Genomic DNA, 21,575 nt, shown 5'->3' on the forward strand with positions numbered 1-21,575 from the left:
CCCTCGGAGGTGTCCTCCCGCAGTACAGCTGTGATATTCTCCCGAACCAGTAGCGCAACTCCGCCTCCCCTTTTACATCCCCCTCTATCCCGCCTGATATATCTAAATCCTGGAACGTTTAGCTGCCAATCCTGCCCTTTCCTCAACCAGGTCTCTGTAATGGCAACAACATCATAGTTCCAATTACTAATCCAAGCTCTAAGTTCATCTGCCTTACCCGTAATGCTCCTTGCATTAAAACATATGCACTTCAGGCCACCAGACCCGCTGTGTTCAGCAACTTCTCCCTGTCTGCTCTGCCTCAGAGCCACACTGTCCCTATTCCCTAGTTCTCCCTCAATGCTCTCACCTTCTGACCTATTGCTCCCGTGCCCACCCCCCTGCCATACTAGTTTAAACCCTCCCGTGTGACACTAGCAAACCTCGCGGCCAGGATATTTATGCCTCTCCGGTTTAGATGCAACCCGTCCTTCTTATACAGGTCACACCTGCCCCGGAAGAGCTCCCAGTGGTCCAGATAATGGAAACCCTGTGGCAGCTGATTCCACCTCTTTCCCTGCCAATTGACTGAGGCTGAGCCCACTTATTTTCAACTTTGGTGTCATGTTTAACTCTGAGGTGAGCTATCAAACACTTATCTGCACCATCTCAAAGATTACATATTCTCACTTATTTAACATCTCCTGGCTTTGCCCCTGCCTCAGCTCATCTGCTGCTAAAGCCCTTTGTTATCTATCGACTTGACTATTTGAGTTCATGCAAAATTCCTTTCCCCTGTTCACCTATCACCTATACTCACCAGGCTTGAAGAGCCGAATGACCTCCTGCTTCTATTTTCAATGTTTCTATGTACTCCCTCATCCACATTGATTCCTGGTTAAGCAATGCCTTGATTTTAAATCTCGTTCTTGTTTCCAAGTAGCTCTGTGCCCCCTCCCCTCCCTATCCTTGAAATCTCCTCCAACCTTACAGACTTCCAAGACATCCAGGCTCCTCTAATTCTGACCTCTGCGACATCCTTCTTGTGATTGTTTCAGTGTTTATGTGCCATCCTTGAATTTAAGTAGTAACTTCTTCTGACAATAATCCTGACTGCCACATGAGAAGAGGATTAGTAGCTTTTACGTAGTTTGTTTTCAGGTGACTCAAAGGACTAGACTCTAGATTTTCCAAAAGAAAGGAAATGACATCCTATTCTGCTGTTGACTTGATTTAACTGTCAAATCATCAGTAAATCATACCACAGAGTTTCTTGTCAACCACTTCTCCCCTATTCATTGTCTAGCCCTTTAGAATGAATACAGTAGAACGTAAGGTAAAGTCACCATAGTCCTCGATGACCACAGGTTATTTTCCCCTTTGGAGGGGAGAGCTGACTAGTGGTGATTTAACCTGAGGATCACCACATCTCAGGTGAGGGGCAAGGTTGAGAAGTTGGACCTTCATGAATAACCTCAGCTTGTATAGGAATTGAACCCACGCTGCTGGCCTTCCTCTGCATCATGAACCAGTGGTCTAGCCAAGTGAGCTAAACCAGCCACCTACGTGATGGTGCACCCTACCTAAGCCCACAACCCTGCCTTATCCCCATAACCTCACAGAAATTACACATCCCTGGAGATGGAGGGGCAATTTTATCATGGCCAATTCACCTAACATCCACATCCTTGGACTGTGGGAGGAAACCAGAGCATCTGGAGGAGACCCATACAGACACAGGGAGAAAGTGCAAATTTCACAGAGTCACCCAAGGCCAGAATTGAACCCGGGTCCCTGGCACTGTGTGGCAGAAGTGCTAACCATTGTGTCACCGTGCTGCCCCACATTGCAAAAGGGTGTAAATGCATTGGAAGCAGTTCAGAGAATGTTAACCAAAATATTAACTGGAATAGGTGGGTTGTCTTATGAGGAAAGGTTGGACAGGCTAGGTTTCTATCCTCTGGTGTTTTCCAGAGTAAGAGGTGACTTGATTGAAACATATTAACATGGGGGAAATGCCAGAGGACTGGAGAACAGCTAATGTGGTTCCACTATTTAAGAAGGGTTATAGAGAGGGCAGCACGGTGGAGCAGTGTGTTAGCACTGCGGCCTCACGGCGCCGAGGTCCCAGGTTCGATCCCGGCTCTGGGTCACTGTCCGTGTGGAGTTTGTACATTCTCCCCTGTTTGCGTGGGTTTTGCCCCCACAACCCAAAAATGTGCAAGCGAGGTGGATTGACCACGCTAAATTGCCCCTTAATTGAAAAAATGAATTGGGTACTCTAAGTTAAAAAAAAAGAAGGGTTATAGAGATAAGCCAGGGAATTATAGACTAATGAGTCTCACGTCAGTGGTCGGAAAATGATTGGAGAAAATTTTGAAGGAGAATCTATCACCACTTGGAAAAGCAAGGTTTGATCAGGGATAGTCATCATGGCTTTTTCAGAGAGAGGTCATGCCTAACAAATTTGATTGCATTTTTTGAGGAGGTGACCAAGTTTGTAGATGAGGGTAGTGCAGTTAATGTAGTTTATATAAATTTTAGCAAAGCCTTTGACAAGGTCCCATATATGGCGGACTTATAAAGAGAGTAAATGCACATGGGATACAGGGTAATTTGATAATGTGGATTCAAAAATTGGCTTTGTTGTAGGAGAAAGAGGGTGATGACAGAAGGCTGCTCTATTGACTGGAAGCCAGTGTTCAGTGATGTACCAAGGGATCTGTGCTGGGTCCCATATTATTCATAGTTTACATAAATGACATAGATGACTATGTGGGTGACACAAAGATTGATCTTGAGTGTGGGCATTCACTTGCCCATTCACTCTACTTATTCAAGCAGCAGGGTAGCACAGTGGTTAGCACAGTTGCTTCACAGCTCCAGGGTCCCAGGTTCGATTCCCGGCTTGGGTCACTGTCGGTGCGGAGTCTGCACGTTCCCCCCGTGTGCGCGTGGGTTTCCTCCGGGTGCTCTGGCTTCCTCCCGTAACAGCCTCCCTGAACAGCGCCAGAATGTGGCGACTAGGGGCTTTTCACAGTAACTTCATTTGAAGCCTATTTGTGACAATAAGCGATTTTCATTTTCATTTCAAGTTGTGCAGGTTAGGTGGATTGGCCACGATAAATTGCCCTTATTGTCCAAAAAGGTGGTTGGGGTTGCTGGGTTACGGGGATAGAATGGAGGCGTGGGCTTAAGTGTGGTGCTCTTTCCAGGGGCCGGTGAAGATTCGATGGGCCGAATGGCCTCCTTCTGCACTGTAAATTCTATGATCTCTATGAACTGGGATTAGGTAGGTAGATCAGGTGTTTTTCATGCGTTAGTGCAGACTTGATGGTTCAAAGAGCCTCTTCAACACTGATTCTGTGATTATAAGAACCTGAGGGGTGTTGACAGGATGGATGTAGAAATTATGTAACCTCTTGTGGGAGAATCTAGAACGAGGGGTCACTGTTTAACAATAAGGGGTCGCTCATTTAAAACAAAAATTAGGTGAAATTTATCCCCTCAGAAGGTCATGAATCTTTGGGTTCACTTCCTGAAAAGGAAACAGACTCTTTGAATATTTTTGAAACAGAGGAGGATAGATTCTTAGTAAGCAAGGGGGTGATAGGTTATTGGGGGTAGGCGAGATGCCGATTTGAGGTCCGATCAGCTATGATCTTATGAAATGGCAGAGCCGGCTCGAGGGATTGAATGGCCCACTTCTATTCCTTGTTCGTATGCTCAGCTAGCTGGAGCTTGTTAAGCTGCAGAACCAACTGGCCCATTTCTCCCATCTGTCACGCTTAACTCTGTCCCAGGCGGGAGTTGCGATGTAGCCAAAGACTGATCGATCAGGGGTGTGGCAGCATAGTGCACCAGAGGCATTAAAGCCATTGAGATATGAGTAAAGGGAGGTAGGAGGGTGGAGAAATAACAGTACTGCAGCTAAGTGGCATGTTCAATGTTAGTTTTAATCATTTTATTGCTCTCTCCTCTCATGTCTAACAGCTCAGGCTTTGAAATGTTTGACTCCAGTGTGACTGTCCAGCACCATCGGCTCGTCTATGAGCGAACTCTTTGGCGAAAGAAGGTATTGCCTACAGAAAACCAGGAGAAAGACACAAACACAGGAGGGGGGAAAAAAAGAGGAAAAATGAAAAAGTCAGAGGTGAAAATGTAAAGGTCTGAAGTGGGGTGTGAGAATGGGGTGTAAGGCTGTGAGAATATTTTGCTAGATCCGGTTAAAGGAAGTTCCCAAAAACTTTGGTTCAAAATTATTAAGAACCGTGCAACCTTGCAAGGACAAAGTTAAATGGCATTTGGGGAAAATCTTGATAGGTCAGACACAGAGCGAATGTTTCACAGAGCCCATAGAAAGTTAAAGCCTCGAATGAGGCCATTTGCCCCATTCTGTCTGCTCTGGCTTTTTGCTGAAGCAAACTCATCCCATTTTTGCTAAAGCAAACTCATTCAATGTCCCTCGTCTCACCCCATAGCCCGGGATCGTCCTTCGGTTCAAATGTCTATTTACTCGCTCCTTAAAAGATGCAGCCATCTCCCCCTCAACTACCCGAGAGACAAAATATTCCATACTCCCATTGAAACAATTCTCTGGGTAAAAAGATTTCTCCTCAGCCCCACAACCCCCTCCTCATTTTGGCAACTTTAGGTTCATGACCTTTTGTCATTTGTTCTCCAAGGAGAGTCTCTCCTTGTTACTATTAAATCTCTTACTCTCCTTGTGATGAACGGTTATTGTAGTACTGTACACTTATCATCATGTAAGGTGATGTCCCCTTTAAGACCGGGCTTGGAACCCTGGGGGACTCCGCCTCCGGCTCTGCCCATCTGGTAGTCGTATATAAGGGGCCGCCTTGCAGGTGGCACCCAGTAAGCACCCGTCTCGGCACCAGGCTAGTTCTTAGCTTATTAAAGCCTTCTCTACCGTTTTACACTCTAGTGTCGTTATTGAGGGTACTACAATTTAATAAGCTAAACTACATCAGGATGGACGCAGGCCTAAAACCAGAGAAGCTCAATCTGGAAGCACGGACACCGGAGGCAAAGGACATTTTTCAAAACTGGCTCTGATGCTTCGAGGCCTACCTGGACTCCTCACAGACTCCCATCCTGGGGCACGCAAGCTGCGCCTACTCCACGCCCGGGTGAGTCACAGAATCTCCGCCACGCTCCCAAAAGTGGACTACCTACGAAGAGGCGGTCGAGATACTACGCAAGCAGTTTGTCAAACCCATCAACGAGGTACATGCCCGGCATCTGCTCTCTACCTGCTGGCAGCACTCGGGGGCAACTCTAGACGAATTTGTAGAAAAACTCACTGCGCTCGCCAGGAACTGTAATCATCAGGATGTGACGGGGGAAATCCATATGAACGTGCACATCAGAGACGCTTTCGTGTCCGGCATCTGCTCGACCTACATCCAGCAGCGACTACTCGAAAACGGGGCAAAAGACCTACAGGACACGCTAACGCTCGCCATCTCGCTGGAAGTGGCCTGACATAATTTAGGCATGTAGCCCGCGGACCCTACGATCCCCCCTCGGACTTCCCCGGACTCGGCCACGTTACGGGCCTGCGCCGTGTGGTGACCCGCCCAGACCGGGGGCACACTGTGCTATTTCTGTGGGCAGGGCCAGCACCCATGCCCACGCTACCCAGCCCGCTCCGCCATCTGCAGCGACTGCAGAAAGAAGGGGCATTTTGCGAGGGTCTGCCTGGCCATGCCCAAGGGCCAGAAACACAAAGAACAGCAGACCTGAAAATCAGGCTCACAGGCCCGCATGCCTCGCAAAGCAGCTGCGCATCGACCCGACACGCCCCCTTCTGACGGGTCATCTGCCTCGTGCGAATCATGGGGGCGGCCATCTTGGCGGCGGCCATCTTCTCGACCCTGACACGTGCGTCTGATGACGGCGGCCATTTTACGAGTCCGACTTGGCTGAGGACTCAGACTACCCGCAACTGGGAGTGACCACCCTCAACCAAATGCGGCCAAAACACCTGCAGAACTCTATGATGCAGGTCCAGGTCAACGGGCGTGACACTCCATGCATTTTCGACTTCGCGAGCACGGAGAGCTTTATTCATCCAGAAAAGGTAAGGCGCTGCTTCTTGCACACCCATCCCGTGTCCCAAACCATAGCCCTCGCATCCGGGTCCCACTCGGTCCAAATCAAGGGGTATTGTATTGCGGATTTCTCGATCCAGGGCGCCGAATACACCCGTTTCAAACTGTATATCAGCCTCACCTCTGTGCCCCCCTGCTGTTCGGACTGGATTTCCAGTGCAGCCACCGAAGTCTGACACTGAAGCTCGGCGGACCCTTGCCCCCCCTCACGGTATGCAGCCTTGCGACACTGAAAGTCGCACCCCCCTTTCTATTCGCGAACCTCACTCCCGACTGTTGGCGGTACAGTGCCCAAGACATGACTTTTATCAAGTCAGGGGTCCAGCGTTTACTGGGAGAGGGAGTCATCGAGGCTAGCAACAGCCCCTGGAGAGCACAAGTGGTGGTAGTCCGGTCCGGGGAGAACAAACGGATGGTCGTGGATTATAGCCAGACCATAAACCGCTTCACGCAGCTTGATGCGTACCCCCTTCCTTGCATAGCAGAAATGGTAAATCGGATCGCCCAATACCGGGTATTTTCCACGGTCGATCTCAAATCCGCCTACCACCAGCTCCCTATCCGACCGAAAGACCGCCCTTATACTGCCTTCGAAGCAGCCGGCCGGCTCTTCCACTTCCTCAGGGTCCCCTTCGGCGTCACAAATGGGGTCTCCTTCTTCCAGAGGGCGATGGACCAAATGGTGGACCAGTACGGCTTGCGGGCTACATACCCGTACTTGGACAACGTCACTACCTGCGGCCATGATCAGGAGGACCATGACGCAAACCTTGAAAAGTTCCTCCAGACCGCCCGAGCCCTCAACCTGACCTATAACAAGGAAAAATGCGTTTTCCACACAACCCGGCCAGCCATCCTCGGCTATGTCGTGGAAAACGGGGTCCTAGGTCCCGACCCAGACCGCATGCGCCCCCTTAAGGAACTTCCCCATCCCCGCAGCCTCAAGACCCTCAAACGGTGCTTGGGGCTTTTCTCCTATTACGCCCAGTGGGTCCCCAAATATGCGGACAAAGCCCGCCCACTCATAAAGACCACGATATTTCCCCTGTCGGCTGAGGCCCAATTGGCCTTCAGCCGCATCAAGGCCGCTATGCACGCGGTGGACAAAACTATCCCTTTCCAAGTAGAGAGTAATGCGTCAGACATCGCCCTGGCTGCTACCTCAGCCAGGCAGGCAGACCAGTAGCGTTCTTCTTCTGGACCCTCACCGCCTCCTAGATTCAGCACTCTGTGGTCGAGAAAGAGGGACCAGCCACTGTGGAGGCTGTGCGGCACTGGAGGCACTACCTAGCTGGTAGGTGGTTCACCCTCGTCACCGACCAACGTTCGGCAGTCTTCATGTTTGATAACGCACAACGGGGCAAAATAAAAAACAATAAAATTTTGAGGTGGAGGATCGAACTCTCCACCTACACGTACGATATCAAGTATCATCCAGGGGAGCTCAACGCCCTGCCCCACGGCACGTGTGCCAACGCGCAGGAGGACCGCCTGCAAGCCATCCACAATGACCTCTGTCACCCGGGGGTTACCAGGCTCGTCCACTTTATCAAGTCCCACAACCTACCTTACTCAACCGAGAAGGTCAAGACCATGACCAGTGGGCAGCATGGTAGCACAAGTGGATAGCACTGTGGCTTCACAGTGCCAGGGTCCCAGGTTCGATTCCCGGCTTGGGTCACTGTCTGTGCGGAGTCTGCAAGTTCTCCCCGTGTCTGCGTGGGTTTCCTCCGGGTGCTCCGGTTTCCTCCCACAGTCCAAAGACATGCAGGTTAGGTGGATTGGCTATGATGAATTGCCCTTAGTGACCAAAAAGGTTAAGAGAGTGTAGCGCACAAAGACTCCGAGAGACGAATAGAGTGAAGTCGATGAGGCTTTATTAAGCATGTCTGTTCCCCCGCAGCTCGATAGTAGACTGGCCTGCGGGGGAGGCTTCTTATACTCCGCCTTCAGGGCGGAGCTAGAAGTCAACGGCCAACCAGGACCCAGGATCTGTCAGCCAATGACATTAGGGCTTCCAGTCCCACATGACCCCTAATACATACTACCACATTCACCCCTTGTCAAAAATGAACCCGGCGGGGTGATGCTTCGCATGGTGGTAAGGGTTTACAGGGCTGGTCCTGGGAGGAAAACATTCATATGGCAATACAGTATGTACAATTTTGTCCTGTTTCAACTATTTACAGAAGGTATCGGGAGAAAAAGCAAAAGTTGTGAAAAGTCCATATATTGATTTAGATCGACGCCACGAGTCGGTCGGGCGGTCTGGTCGTCCGTGTCGATCGCCTCGGCCCCGGTGGTGGTTGTGGTGCTTGTTCCGGTGTTGTCGTCTCCGGGAGCCTTACGGTTTCAGCTTGGGCTTTATTCTTGGTCGGGCCTGAGGGGAGGGGAACCGATCCTCCTGGGAAGGGGGCGGTCGCGGGGTGCGGCGGTGGCAGGAAGGGGGAGGGTTGGGTGAATGGTGTTGGGGGTGTGTGTGTGTTGCCGGCGGGCGCCAGATCCCGCAGGGAGACCGTGTCCTGTCGGCCGTCGGGGTACTCCACGTAAGCGTACTGCGGGTTCGCGTGGAGGAGGTGAACCCTTTCGACCAATGGGTCCGCCTTGTGTGCCCGCACATGCTTTCGGAGCAAGATGGGTGGTGGGGCCGCCAGCCAGGTCGGCAGCGACGTTCCAGAGGAGGACTTCCTAGGGAAGACAAGGAGACGCTCATGAGGCGTTTGATTAGTGCTCGTACACAATAGCGACCGGATGGAGTGGAGAGCGTCTGGGAGGACCTCCTGCCACCGTGAAACTGGGAGGTCCCTGGACCGTAGGGCCAGTAGGACGGTCTTCCAGACCGTGCCGTTCTCCCTCTCTACTTGCCCGTTCCCCCGGGGGTTGTAGCTGGTCGTCCTGCTTGAGGCTATGCCCTTGCTGAGCAGGAACTGGCGCAGCTCGTCACTCATGAAAGAGGACCCCCTGTCGCTGTGGACGTATGCGGGGCAACCGAACAGTGTGAAGATGGTGTTCAGGGCTTTAATGACTGTGGCCGCGGTCATGTCAGAGCAGGGGATGGCGAATGGGAAGCGAGAGTACTCGTCCACCACATTAAGGAAGTATGTGTTGCAGTCGGTGGAGGGGAGGGGCCCTTTGACATCCAGACTAAGGCGTTCAAAGGGGCGGGAAGCCTTAATCAGGTGCGCACCATCCGGCCTGAAAAAATGCGGTTTGCATTCTGCGCAGATGTGGCAGTTCCTTGTGACTGTACGGACCTCCTCTAAAGAGTATGGGAGGTTGCGGGACTTGATAAAGTGGAAAAACCGAGTGACCCCCGGGTGGCAGAGGTCCTCGTGGAGGGTTTGGAGGCGGTTAATTTGTGCGTTGGCACATGTGCCGCGGGATAGGGCATCGGACGGCTCGTTCAGCTTTCCGGGACGATACAAGATCTCGTAGTTGAAGGTGGAGAGCTCGATCCTCCACCTTAAGATCTTGTCGTTTTTGATTTTGCTCCGCAGTGCATTATCGAACATGAAGGCTACCGACCGTTGGTCCGTGAGGAGAGTGAATCTCCTGCCGGCCAGGTAATGCCTCCAATGTCGCACAGCTTCCACTATGGCTTGGGCTTCCTTTTCCACTGAGGAGTGGCGGATTTCTGAAGCGTGGAGGGTTCGGGAGAAAAAGACCACGGGTCTGCCCGCTTGGTTAAGGGTGGCCGCTAGAGCTACGTCGGAGGTGTCGCTCTCGACCTGGAAGGGGAGGGACGCGTCGATGGCGCGCATCGTGGCCTTTGCGATATCCGCTTTGATGCGGCTTAAGGCCTGGCAAGCCTCTGTCGACAGAGGGAAGGTCGTGGTCTGTATTAGGGGGCGGGCCTTGTCTGCGTACTGGGGGACCCACTGGGCGTAGTATGAAAAAAACCCCAGGCAGCGTTTCAGGGCTTTTGAGCAGTGCGGGAGGGGAAATTCCATGAGGGCGCGCATACGTTCGGGGTCGGGGCCTATTATCCCATTGCGCACTACGTAGCCCAGGATGGCTAGCCGGTTGGTGCTAAAAACGCACTTGTCCTCGTTGTACGTGAGGTTCAAGGCTTTGGCGGTCTGGAGGAATTTTTGGAGGTTGGCATCGTGGTCCTGCTGGTCGTGGCCGCAGATGGTTACATTGTCGAGATACGGGAACGTGGCCCGCAACCCATGTTGATCAACCATTCGGTCCATCTCCCGTTGGAAGACCGAGACCCCGTTTGTGACGCCAAATGGGACCCTTAGGAAATGGTATAATCGCCCGTCTGCCTCGAAGGCTGTGTACTTGCGGTCACTTGGGCGGATGGGGAGCTGATGGTAGGCGGACTTGAGGTCCACGGTGGAGAAGACTTTATATTGGGCAATCCGATTGACCATGTCGGATATGCGGGGGAGAGGGTATGCGTCTAGTTGTGTGTACCTGTTGATGGTCTGGCTATAGTCTATGACCATCCTTTGTTTCTCCCCTGTCTTCACTACTACCACCTGTGCTCTCCAGGGACTATTGCTGGCCTGGATTATGCCTTCCTTTAGTAGCCGCTGGACTTCGGACCGAATGAAGGTCCGGTCCTGGGCGTTGTACCGTCTGCTCCTAGTGGCGACGGATTTGCAATCCGGGGTGAGGTTCGCAAACAAGGACGGGGGTTGCACCTTGAGGGTTGCGAGGCCGCAGATAGTGAGTGGGGGTATTGGGCCGCCGAATTTGAAGGTAAGGCTCTGTAGATTGCACTGGAAATCTAATCCCAGTAATGTGGGGGCGCAGAGTTGGGGAAGGACGTGTAGTTTGTAGTTTTTGAACTCCCTCCCCTGCACCGTTAGGGTAACTATGCAGAAACCTTTGATCTGTACGGAGTGGGATCCTGCAGCTAGGCAAATCTTTTGTGCGCTGGGATAGGTGGCCAAGGAACAGCGTCTTACTGTGTCGGGGTGGATAAAGCTCTCTGTGCTCCTGGAGTCGACTAGGCATGGTGTCTCGTGCCCGTTTATTAGCACCGTTGTCGTCGTCGTCTGGAGTGTCCGGGGCCGAGCTTGGTCGAGCGTTATTGAAGCGAGACGTGGTTGTAGTAGTGGAGCGTCTTCCTCGAACCCCGTGGAGCCGTCGACACTGGGGTGCGTTGTTGCCGTCCAAGATGGCGTCGGGGATGAACAAAATGGCTGCCCCCCTACATCGCACATGGCTGGGGGGTCACAAGATGGTGGCGGGGGTGGACAAAATGGCCGCCCCCATGCGTCGTACAGGTCTGGGGTGGTCCAAGATGGCGGCGCCCTTCCTCCCCTCGTGGTGGCCGGGACCCAAAATGGCGGCGTCTGCGGTTCGCACATGGGGCGCTGGGGGGGGTTGGGGAGCGTTAGGAACGCGCGGGGCTCCCTCATCTCTGGGGACAGCGGTGGTCGGGACCCAAATTGGTTGCGCCGGCGGGTCATACATGTGGCGCGGGGGGGGGGGGGGCGGTTGGGGAGCGTAAGCGGCGTGAAGGGCTCCCTGTTTTCCCGGGACCGCGGTGGTCGGAACCCAGAGTGGCTGCGCCTGCGGGTCGTACATGGGGCGCTGGGGGGGTTGGGGAGCGTAAGCGGCGTGCAGGGCTCCCTGTTCTCCCGGGACAGCGGCGACCTCACGGGACCGGCACACAACCGCGAAATGGCCCTTTTTCCCGCAGCTCTTGCAGATTGCTGCGCGGGCCGGGCAGCGCTGCCGGGGGTGTTTCGCCTGGCCGCAGAAATAGCAGCGGGCGCCCCCGGTGCGACTTGGCGTTTGGACCGCGCAAGCCTGTGGGGTGTCTGGGGGGGGGGTGGGTTTGTCGCGACGGGTACGTACGGAGCCCAATGGGCTGCCGCGCGGTCGGGGCCGTAGGCACGGGTATTACGCGCGGCCACGTCTAGGGAGGCTGCTAGGGCCCGTGCCTCTGAGAGTCCTAGCGACTCTTTTTCTAGAAGTCTTTGGTGGATTTGGGAGGAGTTCATACCTGCCACAAAAGCATCGCCCATTAACATGTCCGTGTGTTCATTTGCGTTCACCGAAGGGCAGCTGCAGGCTCGTCCCAAAATCAGCAGCGCGGCGTAGAATTCGTCAATCGATTCTCCGGGACTTTGCCGTCTCGTCGCGAGCTGGTAGCGAGCGTAGATTTGGTTAACTGGGCGGACATAGTGACTTTTCAGTGCTGCGAACACCTTCTGGAAAACCTCCGCCTCTTCGATGAAGGAGAAAATCTCCGTGCTTAACCTCGAGTGCAGGACCTGTAGTTTTTGGTCTTCTGTGACCCGGCCGGTGGCCGTTCTGAGGTAGGCCTCGAAACAAGTCTGCCAGTGCTTGAAGGCTGCTGCCGCGTTCACTGCGTGGGGGCTGATCCTCAGGCATTCCGGGATGATCCTGAGCTCCATAGTCCTTTTTAGGCACGCTTAATAAATTGTAGCGCACAAAGACTCCGAGAGACGAATAGAGTGAAGTCGATGAGGCTTTATTAAGCGTGTCTGTTCCCCCGCAGCTCAATAGTAGACTGGCCTGCGGGGGAGGACTCCGGCTTCTTATACTCCGCCTTCAGGGCGGAGCTAGAGGTCAACGGCCAACCAGGACCCGGGATCTGTCAGCCAATGACATTAGGGCTTCTAGTCCCACATGACCCCTAATACATACTACCACAGAGAGGTTATTGGGTTATGTGGATAGGGTGGAAGTGAGGTTGGTGCAGACTCGATGGGCCAAATGGCCTCCTTCTGCATTGTATGTTCTATGTATGACCAGGGCTTGCCAGATCTGCGCGGAGTGCAAACTGCACTTCTATCGGCCAGACAAGGCTCGTCTCGTGAAGGCCTCGGGGCCCTTTGAGCGACTAAGTGTGGACTTCAAGGGCCCCCTCCCGTCCACCAACCGCAATGCCTACTTCCTCACCATCATCGACGAGTTCTCCCGTTTCCCATTCGCTGTCCCCTGTCCCGACATGACCTCGGCCACCGTGATAAAGGCACTGCACAGCATCTTCACCCTGTTTGGTTTCCCCGCTTATATCCACAGCGACAGGGGTACATCGTTCATGAGCGATGAACTGCATCAGTATCTGCTCAGCAAAGGCATTGCCTCAAGCAGAACGACCAGTTATAACCCGTGGGGAAACGGGCAGGTGAAAGGGAGAACGCGACAGTTTGGAAGGCTGTCCTTCTGGCCCTACAGTCGACAAGTCTCCCAACCACTCGCTGGCAGGAGGTCCTACCTGATGCCCTACACTCCATTAGGTCGCTCCTCTGCATGGCCGTGAATGAGACCCCTCATAACCGCTTGTTTGTCTTCCCCAGGATGTCCGCCTCCGGGGTCTCGCTTCCACCTTGGCTGACGGCTCCGGGACCTGTTCTTCTCCGGAGGCACGCGAGGAGCCATAAAACGGACCCCCTGCTCGAGAGGGTCCGATTACTACATGCGAACCCCCGATACGCCTACGTCGAGTACCCCAACGGCAGGAAAGATACAGTTTCCCTCCGGGATCTGGCCCTGCTGGTTCCCCCACTACAGATGCCCCCTCCCTCATGGCTCCCCTGCAGGATCAGGTACCCATTACTCCCCATCGCCCCCCCCCCCCCCCCACCCCGATCCCCTACCCGGACCAAGGCTCTGACCACCGTACTCCCGGACGTAACCTCAACTAAGACGTCCGTGTCCGCTGCACCACCGCCCGAGCTGAGGAGGTCGATGAGGGTGATCAGGCCGCCAAAACGAATGGACTTGTGATTCCACTTCACCCCCGCCGGACTTCGTTTTTTAAACAGGCCGTGAATGTGATGAACGGTTATTGTATTACTACCCTTATCATCATGTAAGGTGATGTCCCTTTTAAGACCGGGCTTGGAACCCTGGGGGACTCCGCCTCCGGCTCTGCCCACCTGGGAGTCATGTATAAGGGGTCGCCTTGCAGGCGGCACCCAGTAAGCACCCATCTCGGCACCAGGCTAGTTCTTAGCTTATTAAAGCCTTCTTTACCGTTTTACTCTCTAGCGTCGTTATTGAGGGTACTACACTCCTCAAAGCCGGTAGAAATATCGCCAGTATCACTTCCTCAGAACATTCCTATGCATGGCATCATTCTGGTGAATACACTGTGTGTGCAATTTATTGTCCTTTCGACAATGAGGTGCTCAAAACTGCATTCAGCATTTTAACTGTGGTCAAATCCAAACGAGATGTTACTTACTTTAAATTTTTCTGCAGTAATTAACTGCTTATCTCGAAGGCCATAGAGGAAGGGGAATACTTTGTCAATCGCAACGGAAATGTCGACCTTTTTGATGACCAACAACTGCCTGAGGTCTTGATCAGTAAAATAACAAAGGAAAGACATACTGTGGGGAAAGATAATGAGAGCATTCATTAATTAACATTGTTCAATTATATAAACATCAAAGAATGACTTCGAATTGAGCAATGTTATAGTTGGAGTTAAAATTTATTCCGATGGGGAGATAAAAGATTGAGGGAAATGCTCAGATGATGAATAAGTGGGTTTAACTTCAGGAAGAAAAAGAATAGACTTGTTGGCGATGATCTTCGCTCTCCTCCCAAAATGGGCATGAGGTTGGGTGAAAGGCCTGGCTGCCCGCATTAAGTTGATGTTTGGACTCTAGAACCTAGGGTTAACCTAGGGTTCAGGCCTTGTGTGGACTATTCTGACAAGTTATGGTCACCAAACAAGGACCGATCCCAAGAGGGTGGTGGAGGGTGAGTTAATCAATCCCTGGGAGCTAGAAGTGTCCTGAAATACTTTACTAGAGCCTTAAAGAACACGCCTGCTCATCCTGGCCCAATATTTAATAATACTATTAATAATAATTGCTTATTGTCACAAGTAGGCTTCAATGAAGTTACTGTGAGAAGCCCCTAGTCGCCACATTCCGGCGCCTGTTCGGGGAGATTGGTACGGGAATTGAGCCCGCGCTGCTGGCCTCGTTGTGCATTACAAGCCAGCTGTTTAGCCCACTGTGCCAAACCAGCCCCTCGTACCAAATAATTCCACCAAAAGAATAATTTGGGCTCTGTTCAGCTGTCACCAGAAATGTCATTCAGGGTTAACGAGTAAACCACCCCGACAAGGGAGCAGAATGCCCACTGCGCACTCTTGTTTTCATTATGTGAAAAATGTCAACTGGGTCCTATATCTTGCTTGCAACTCCCACCGAAATCAGGCATAGAAGTGGAAAGAGTCTACCTGGAATCATACATAGAAAACAGAAGAAGGAGGAAGCCATTCGGACCTTCGTGCCTGATCCATCATTCATTATGATCATGGCTGATCATCAAGTTCAATACCCTGAACCTGCCTCTCTCTCTCTCTCTCTCTCTCTCTCTCTCTCTCTCTCTTCCCCCCCCCCCCCCCCCCTCCCCCCCACCACCACCACCACCATCTCCCTTGATCCCTTTAGTCCCAGGAGCTATTCCTTCTTGAAATCACACAACAGTCTGGCCTCAACTACTTTCTGTGGTAGCGAATTCAACAGATTCACCACTCTCTGGGTGAAGACATTTCTCCTCACCTCCGTCCTAAAAGGTTTACCCCTTATCCTTCAACTATGACCCCTAGTTCTGGACACCCCCAACATTGGGACCATGCTTTCTGAATCTATCCTGTCTAATCCAGTTACAATTTTATAAGTTTCTATGAGATCCCCTCTCACTCTTCTAAACTACAAGGAATATATAGACATCGACAGAGACAGAGAAAGTGGGAAATCTTTATACTGTCGAGTGATAATGAAAGATGAGTCAGAGCCACAGAAACCCGCTGTAACTCATTTTTCATTCTCACTCCACAGTATAAAGATTTCCCACTTTCTCTGTCTGTTAGAGAACCCCAAAGTGTATCATGGAGTTCACCTGACCCACAACTTTTAATAGATTGTGGTATGGGGAGCACACGGCCCACTCTACAGATGTGGTACAGCAGAAATGGAAAAGTATTATTTAAAGCAAAACAATATTTATTCTATGAACTCACGTTAACCTTTTTAAAACATACAGTGAACATCTTAGCAACCACCAATTCAAATACAACCCCTAAAGAATACAACACTAAGTAATCCTTAATAACTTCCCAAACAACATCCAGAAAACAAAGGAAACACCTTTTAACAGAAGCACATTAGGTTTACATTCACTACTGAGAACATTTATAATTCTGAATTCACCAAATGATCAGGAGATAGTCTTTTCATGGCAGAGAGATCAACATTACACCTGCTCTGTCTGGCTTCAGCTCCAACACTGAAAACAAAACTAAAACACACCCTGCAGCAAACAGCCTAAAAAGAAAATAAATGGCTGACAGACAGCCCAGCTCCACCCACTCTCTGACATCACTGCAGTAGTAAACACCCATTTCTTAAAGGTACTCTCACTACAGATATTTATATACACAGCCATTTATAAACACCCATTTCTTAAAGGTACTCTCACATGGCAGACTCAAAACGTTAGCTCTTTTCTCTCCCTGCTGAGATTTCCCAGCACTTTCTCTTTTGCATGGAAAGATCATCCTACCTAAACCCACACCTCCACCCTATCCCCATAACCCGGTAACCCCATCTAACCTTTTTGGACACTAAGGGCAATTTAGCATGGCTAATCCACCTAACCTGCACATCTTTGGACTGTGGGAGGAAACCGGAGCACCCGGAGGAAACCCACGCAGACACGGGGCGAACGTGCAGACTCCGCGCAGACAGTGACGCAAGTTGGGAATCGAACCTGGGACCCTGGAGCTGTGAAGCAACTGAGCAAACCACTGTGCTTAATCAATCCCTCGGTCCAAGTTGGCTTAATTTTAAACTGTTCCCAATCCTCAGGTCTATTGCTTTTCCTTGCTAATTTGTATGGTTCTTCTTTGAATCTAATACTATCTCTAATTTCCCTTGTAAGTTATGGCTTGGACACAGTTCCCTTTGTATTACTCTTGTGCCAGATAAGAATAAACAGCTTTTGGGGTTCACCTATTTGTTCCTTGAATGCCTGCCATTGCCTGACTACTATCCATCCTTTCAGTAATGTTTGGCAGTCCACCTTGCCAACTCATGTCTCATACCATCACAGTTACCTTTATTCAGATTCAGGATCCTGGTCTCAGTATCAACTCCCTCACTATCCACCTTGACCGTGGGCAGCATGGTAGCACAGTGGTTTGCACAGTTGCTTCACAGCTCCAGGGTCCCAGGTTCGATTCCCAGCTTGTGTCACTGTCTGCGCGGAGTCTGCATGTTTTCCCCGTGTCTGCGTGGGTTTCTTCCGGGTGCTCCGGTTTCCTCCCACAGTCCAAAGATGTGCAGGTTAGGTGGATTGGCCATGCTGAATTGCCCTTAGTGTCCAAAAAGGTTGTGTGGGGTTACTGGATTACGGGGATAGAGTGATAGTGTGGGCTTGGGTAGGGTGCTCTTTCCAAGGGCCGATGCAGAAACGATGGGCTGAATAGCTTCCTTCTGCACTGTAAATTCTATGATCCTATGATTGATAAACAATTCTATCATATTGTGGTCACTCATCCCCAAGAGTTCTCTCATAACTGGATTGACAACTAATCCTTTCTAATTACACAATACCTAGTCCAAGATGGCCTATTCCCTTGTTGGTTCCTCAACATATTGGCCTAGAAAACCATCCCATATACACTCCAGAAATTGCTCCGCTATTGTACTGTGATAATTTGACTCACCCAATCTGTAAGCAGATTAAAGTCACCCATACCCACAGATGTTCTTTTGTCACATGCATGTCTAATTGCGCCCAAAAAGCAGCGTGCTGTGGCGCAGTGTGGCCGTTGAAGCTGGGGACCCCACTCCTGGATCCAACCGTAAATCCCGCATATTGTGGGTGGGAGCACCTTTACGCAAATCTGCATATTAAAGCGGATCTCACTTTAAGGTGTAGTTTCCTGAGGTACCCAAGGCGTTGGGATCCAACCCCTTTGCCTTGGCAAACTCAGGGAAGTGCCATACAGTATTGGTCTCCACAAACCGGGACTAGACGGAACACCACTCATGGGGTCTTCCAGGAGATCAAGGCCCCCAGGTGCATGCCCTCTGGGTAGGGTGGTACCCTGGCATTGCCAATGCCACCTGGACATCTTGGCAGTGCCAACCTGGCACCCTAACTGCCATCTGGGTGCCAGATTGGCACTGCCAAGGTGCCAAGCTTGTATGTTTTGCATGGTGGTGATCAGGCCGAGGGTGCCCAGCACGGGTGTTGGGATGTGTGTGGGTGTTGGGGGCGGGTGGAGGGAAAGAGACCCTCCCACAGTGTGCTGGGGCTTTGGGGGATCGGGGTCACTTTAGAGGAAATCGGGACGCCAATTCGCAATGGAATCCTGATGTCTAGCTGAGGGGTTCCGGCGAGCGGGGCTCCGCAGTATGGAAAACGGGGCTATATGTGGCCTTGGTTGCACATTCTCAGCTAAGGCCCACTATCTAACCGGGGTGCCGTTGTAGCCATCTCAGATGGCCACCTGCAAAGGGCCATGGGAATTATGGCCAACCCAGGACTCAAAAACAGACTCAGAGCTTGTGTGTGTATTTGCAACCCAGATAGCTAGACGCGATCGAAACACCCGCTCGTTTACATTCTAATGGCCCATTTCCCCAGAACAAAAGAACTGTACTCAGGTAACCAATACAGATACAGGCTAAGTGGCGCCACTCCCTTTACTCAGGGAGCCCAAACAGCCAAGGTCGATGACCACTATGGACACGCCCAGCCATCAAGACACCCGCCCCTTTATTGGCCAAAATCGAAGGCAGTGATCGAAGCCTGTTGAATTATTGGGTCCAAGTTAAGGACCGGTCCAAAGAGTGCAAAATCCCAGAGGGATAAGAAGAGACACAGCCATGTGCTCGGTCTCTCTTGGATCCGGCCTATGCCAACCCAAGTGCAGCGTAAGGAACAGGCAGACAAGTTTAAGACCAACGATCGCTACCAGATGGATGAGCTCAGCAAAAACAGAGCCACTTATTTCACCCAGCCACGCAAGATCCGGTAAAAGGCCTTGTCCATCTGCATAGAGCCAGTTGCCCTGAAGTTAAGTATAAATTATTGTAGTTGTGAGGTGTAGTTTAACTTGTAGTGTTTTGTGTTGCATGTCGAAGTAATCCTTGTGTGTAAATAAACCATCTTTGAACTTGAACTGACTAACTGGTTGTCTGGTCCTTTGATCAATATCCGCGGAGTAAAGCCTTGTGTTGGTATCATTTGATACCTGGCGACTCTAAAGAGCATCAGTATTAATTGGCAACATTATCGGTGCCGATTGGCAACATTATTGGCGACATCTGACGGGACTCGAATTAGAAGTGATTTGTCACTCCGAGAGAACCCACAAACTTTGAAATCCAATTGCGTGAAAGAGAAAGAACCACAAATGCAAGCCCATATCGACCAAATCACCAAATTTCGGAAGTGTGTACTAACCTGCATGCGTACTAACAGGGATATAAGGTAAACTCGTTAGATTGTGTTAGATTGTGTCAAAACTATCGAGGGAATTGTGAATCGGGAAATAGCTTAGGAAATTTCCGGTCGGCAAGCGGTGTTATTGAAAATATGGAAAGATGTGTCATTTGAAACATGGAAGTCTGGCAATATCTGGTCTGAGAGAAACATGAGAGGATACAGGGCAAGATCCCACAAAGGGTTAGCAGCAGCTGCCAGGGAAGGATTGTAAAATGCAGATATCCTTGGTCAAGCAGGTTTAGCAAACAAGACAAACAGGATTTTGAATAAAGCCAAAAACAATGGCTCACACCTTCATTGAAAGTAACTAACTTAGTAAGGATCTGGAAAATAATGGATGAGGTTCAGTTGAATTTGGTGATAATTCTAGGTGTGAACATTTGCTAATACCAGGTAAATTAAAGAGAACTGGAGACTATCAGTCTACGAGAAACATAATTCAAGGCCAAAATCAAAGTCAAAATTATGAGCTGAGGACACAATTGGAAAATAAAACTATAGAAATGGGAGGAACCAAACCAAAAGTAACACCTCTTGAAACCAAAGCATTTTGAACATCACAAAGGAAACAATGTAATCAGATCAATGAGATGAAGTCATGTCAAAATGAATACTTAGTTGGATTAGAAAGTTTAGATCAAAGATACTTTTTACAATCAAAGTGAAAAATGTTACTTTACAATAACGTCATAAAAACTTAATAACTGTTAGAAAGAGAATATAAACCAAGAGACCAGGGCAGGAACTACCAGAACAAGAACCAGAACTCAGAGAGAGAGAGGGGGGAGAAGCAGAGTCAGATTACAGTCAGCTCGGCCATGGGAAAGGTACAGGGCAAAGCAGCCAAGCTAAAATAGCTAATACATCTAAGGAAGACTAGAATTTAAAGAGTAGGCAGGTTCAGCTCAGAGTCAGCTCAAAGATAGCCAGCAGAGTCAGCTCTCATAGCTCGGTACATGGGAAAGACAGGACACAGCAACCGAGCTAACCAGCAAATACATCTAAAGAAGACCAGACTTTAAAGAAGATTGATTGTCAAGTTGGGCCTGAAGGTCCCTTCAACCAACCAGAAGGATCCAGAAGCAAGATGTTGTTACCTTTCTGTAAAGACAGTAATTGCAGCTTTTAAAAGAAAAAATATAATAATAAAATAATTTAATTTAACCTGAAATAGTGGTTATTCCAAAGTCTACTTTACTTACTTAGCAATGCAGGACCCAGGATCAATGCTACTGAGGGGTAAGTAGGTAAATTTATTTGGTGAATGTATAGGTTATACCGGGGGATAACTTGAAAACATAGTTTGACCTGAATAGCACCCACTGAAGCTTGCATCGGAGTAGGGGAGTGAGAATCCCTGATCACCATTTAGAATGTCGGCCCTTTTTGGTATAGGGGATTCTAAGAATAGTGGTGAGTTTTCAAAAACAGTGGGCGTGGCCGAAGGATTCCACCCACAGAGACAATCATGAATCTTTGTAGCTCAGTTTCTGTATAAGCAACAAATGCAGCAGCAGCACCATCAGCATGGAGGAGCTCTCTGCTCAGGATGTGCTGTATTTTTATCTTTGCTTTCAGTCTAATGCAGGTAAAGACCTTCCATAGCTACAGGGAAGGCAAAGATCGGGAGCTGACTCTCAACAAGTTGTTGGTTTATGTGCTGTTCTGAGCAGCTTGCGACTGTAAAGCCTAAACAACTTACATCTAACAAGAAGGGAAGCTCAACAAATTTTATCTTCGCTGTTTACGACGCATGCCCACCATGGAAGGACAAAATCCCGATTCTGACTTTGCCTTTCAAAGGCAAGTCTTCCAAGTAGTCTAGCACAAGACTTTGCTGGCTCAGGTATTTCTGCAGGATGGAAAATGGATGCATTTCCAAGGATTGTTGTGTGGCCAGCTAACCAGAGCCAGACGACCAGCAGGAAGCCCAACGTTCTGCTTCATGAATGTTTGCAAGCGGGACATGAAAGCTCTAAACATCACTTT

The 21,575-nt window shown here is 50.4% G+C and overlaps 1 protein-coding gene across 1 annotated transcript in view; it reads right to left on the reverse strand.

The window, feature by feature from the left end:
- LOC140389984 (uncharacterized) overlaps positions 1 to 21,575 on the reverse strand; it is a 150,124-nt gene that overhangs the window by 126,815 nt on the left and 1,734 nt on the right. The window contains 1 exon segment of the mRNA XM_072474733.1: positions 14,293 to 14,440. Within this exon segment, the coding sequence (XP_072330834.1) occupies positions 14,293 to 14,439 (147 nt within the window). The 5' untranslated portion in view covers position 14,440.

This window comes from Scyliorhinus torazame, chromosome 14 (genome assembly GCF_047496885.1).
Source record: "Scyliorhinus torazame isolate Kashiwa2021f chromosome 14, sScyTor2.1, whole genome shotgun sequence".
Classification (NCBI taxonomy): Eukaryota; Metazoa; Chordata; class Chondrichthyes; order Carcharhiniformes; family Scyliorhinidae; genus Scyliorhinus; species Scyliorhinus torazame.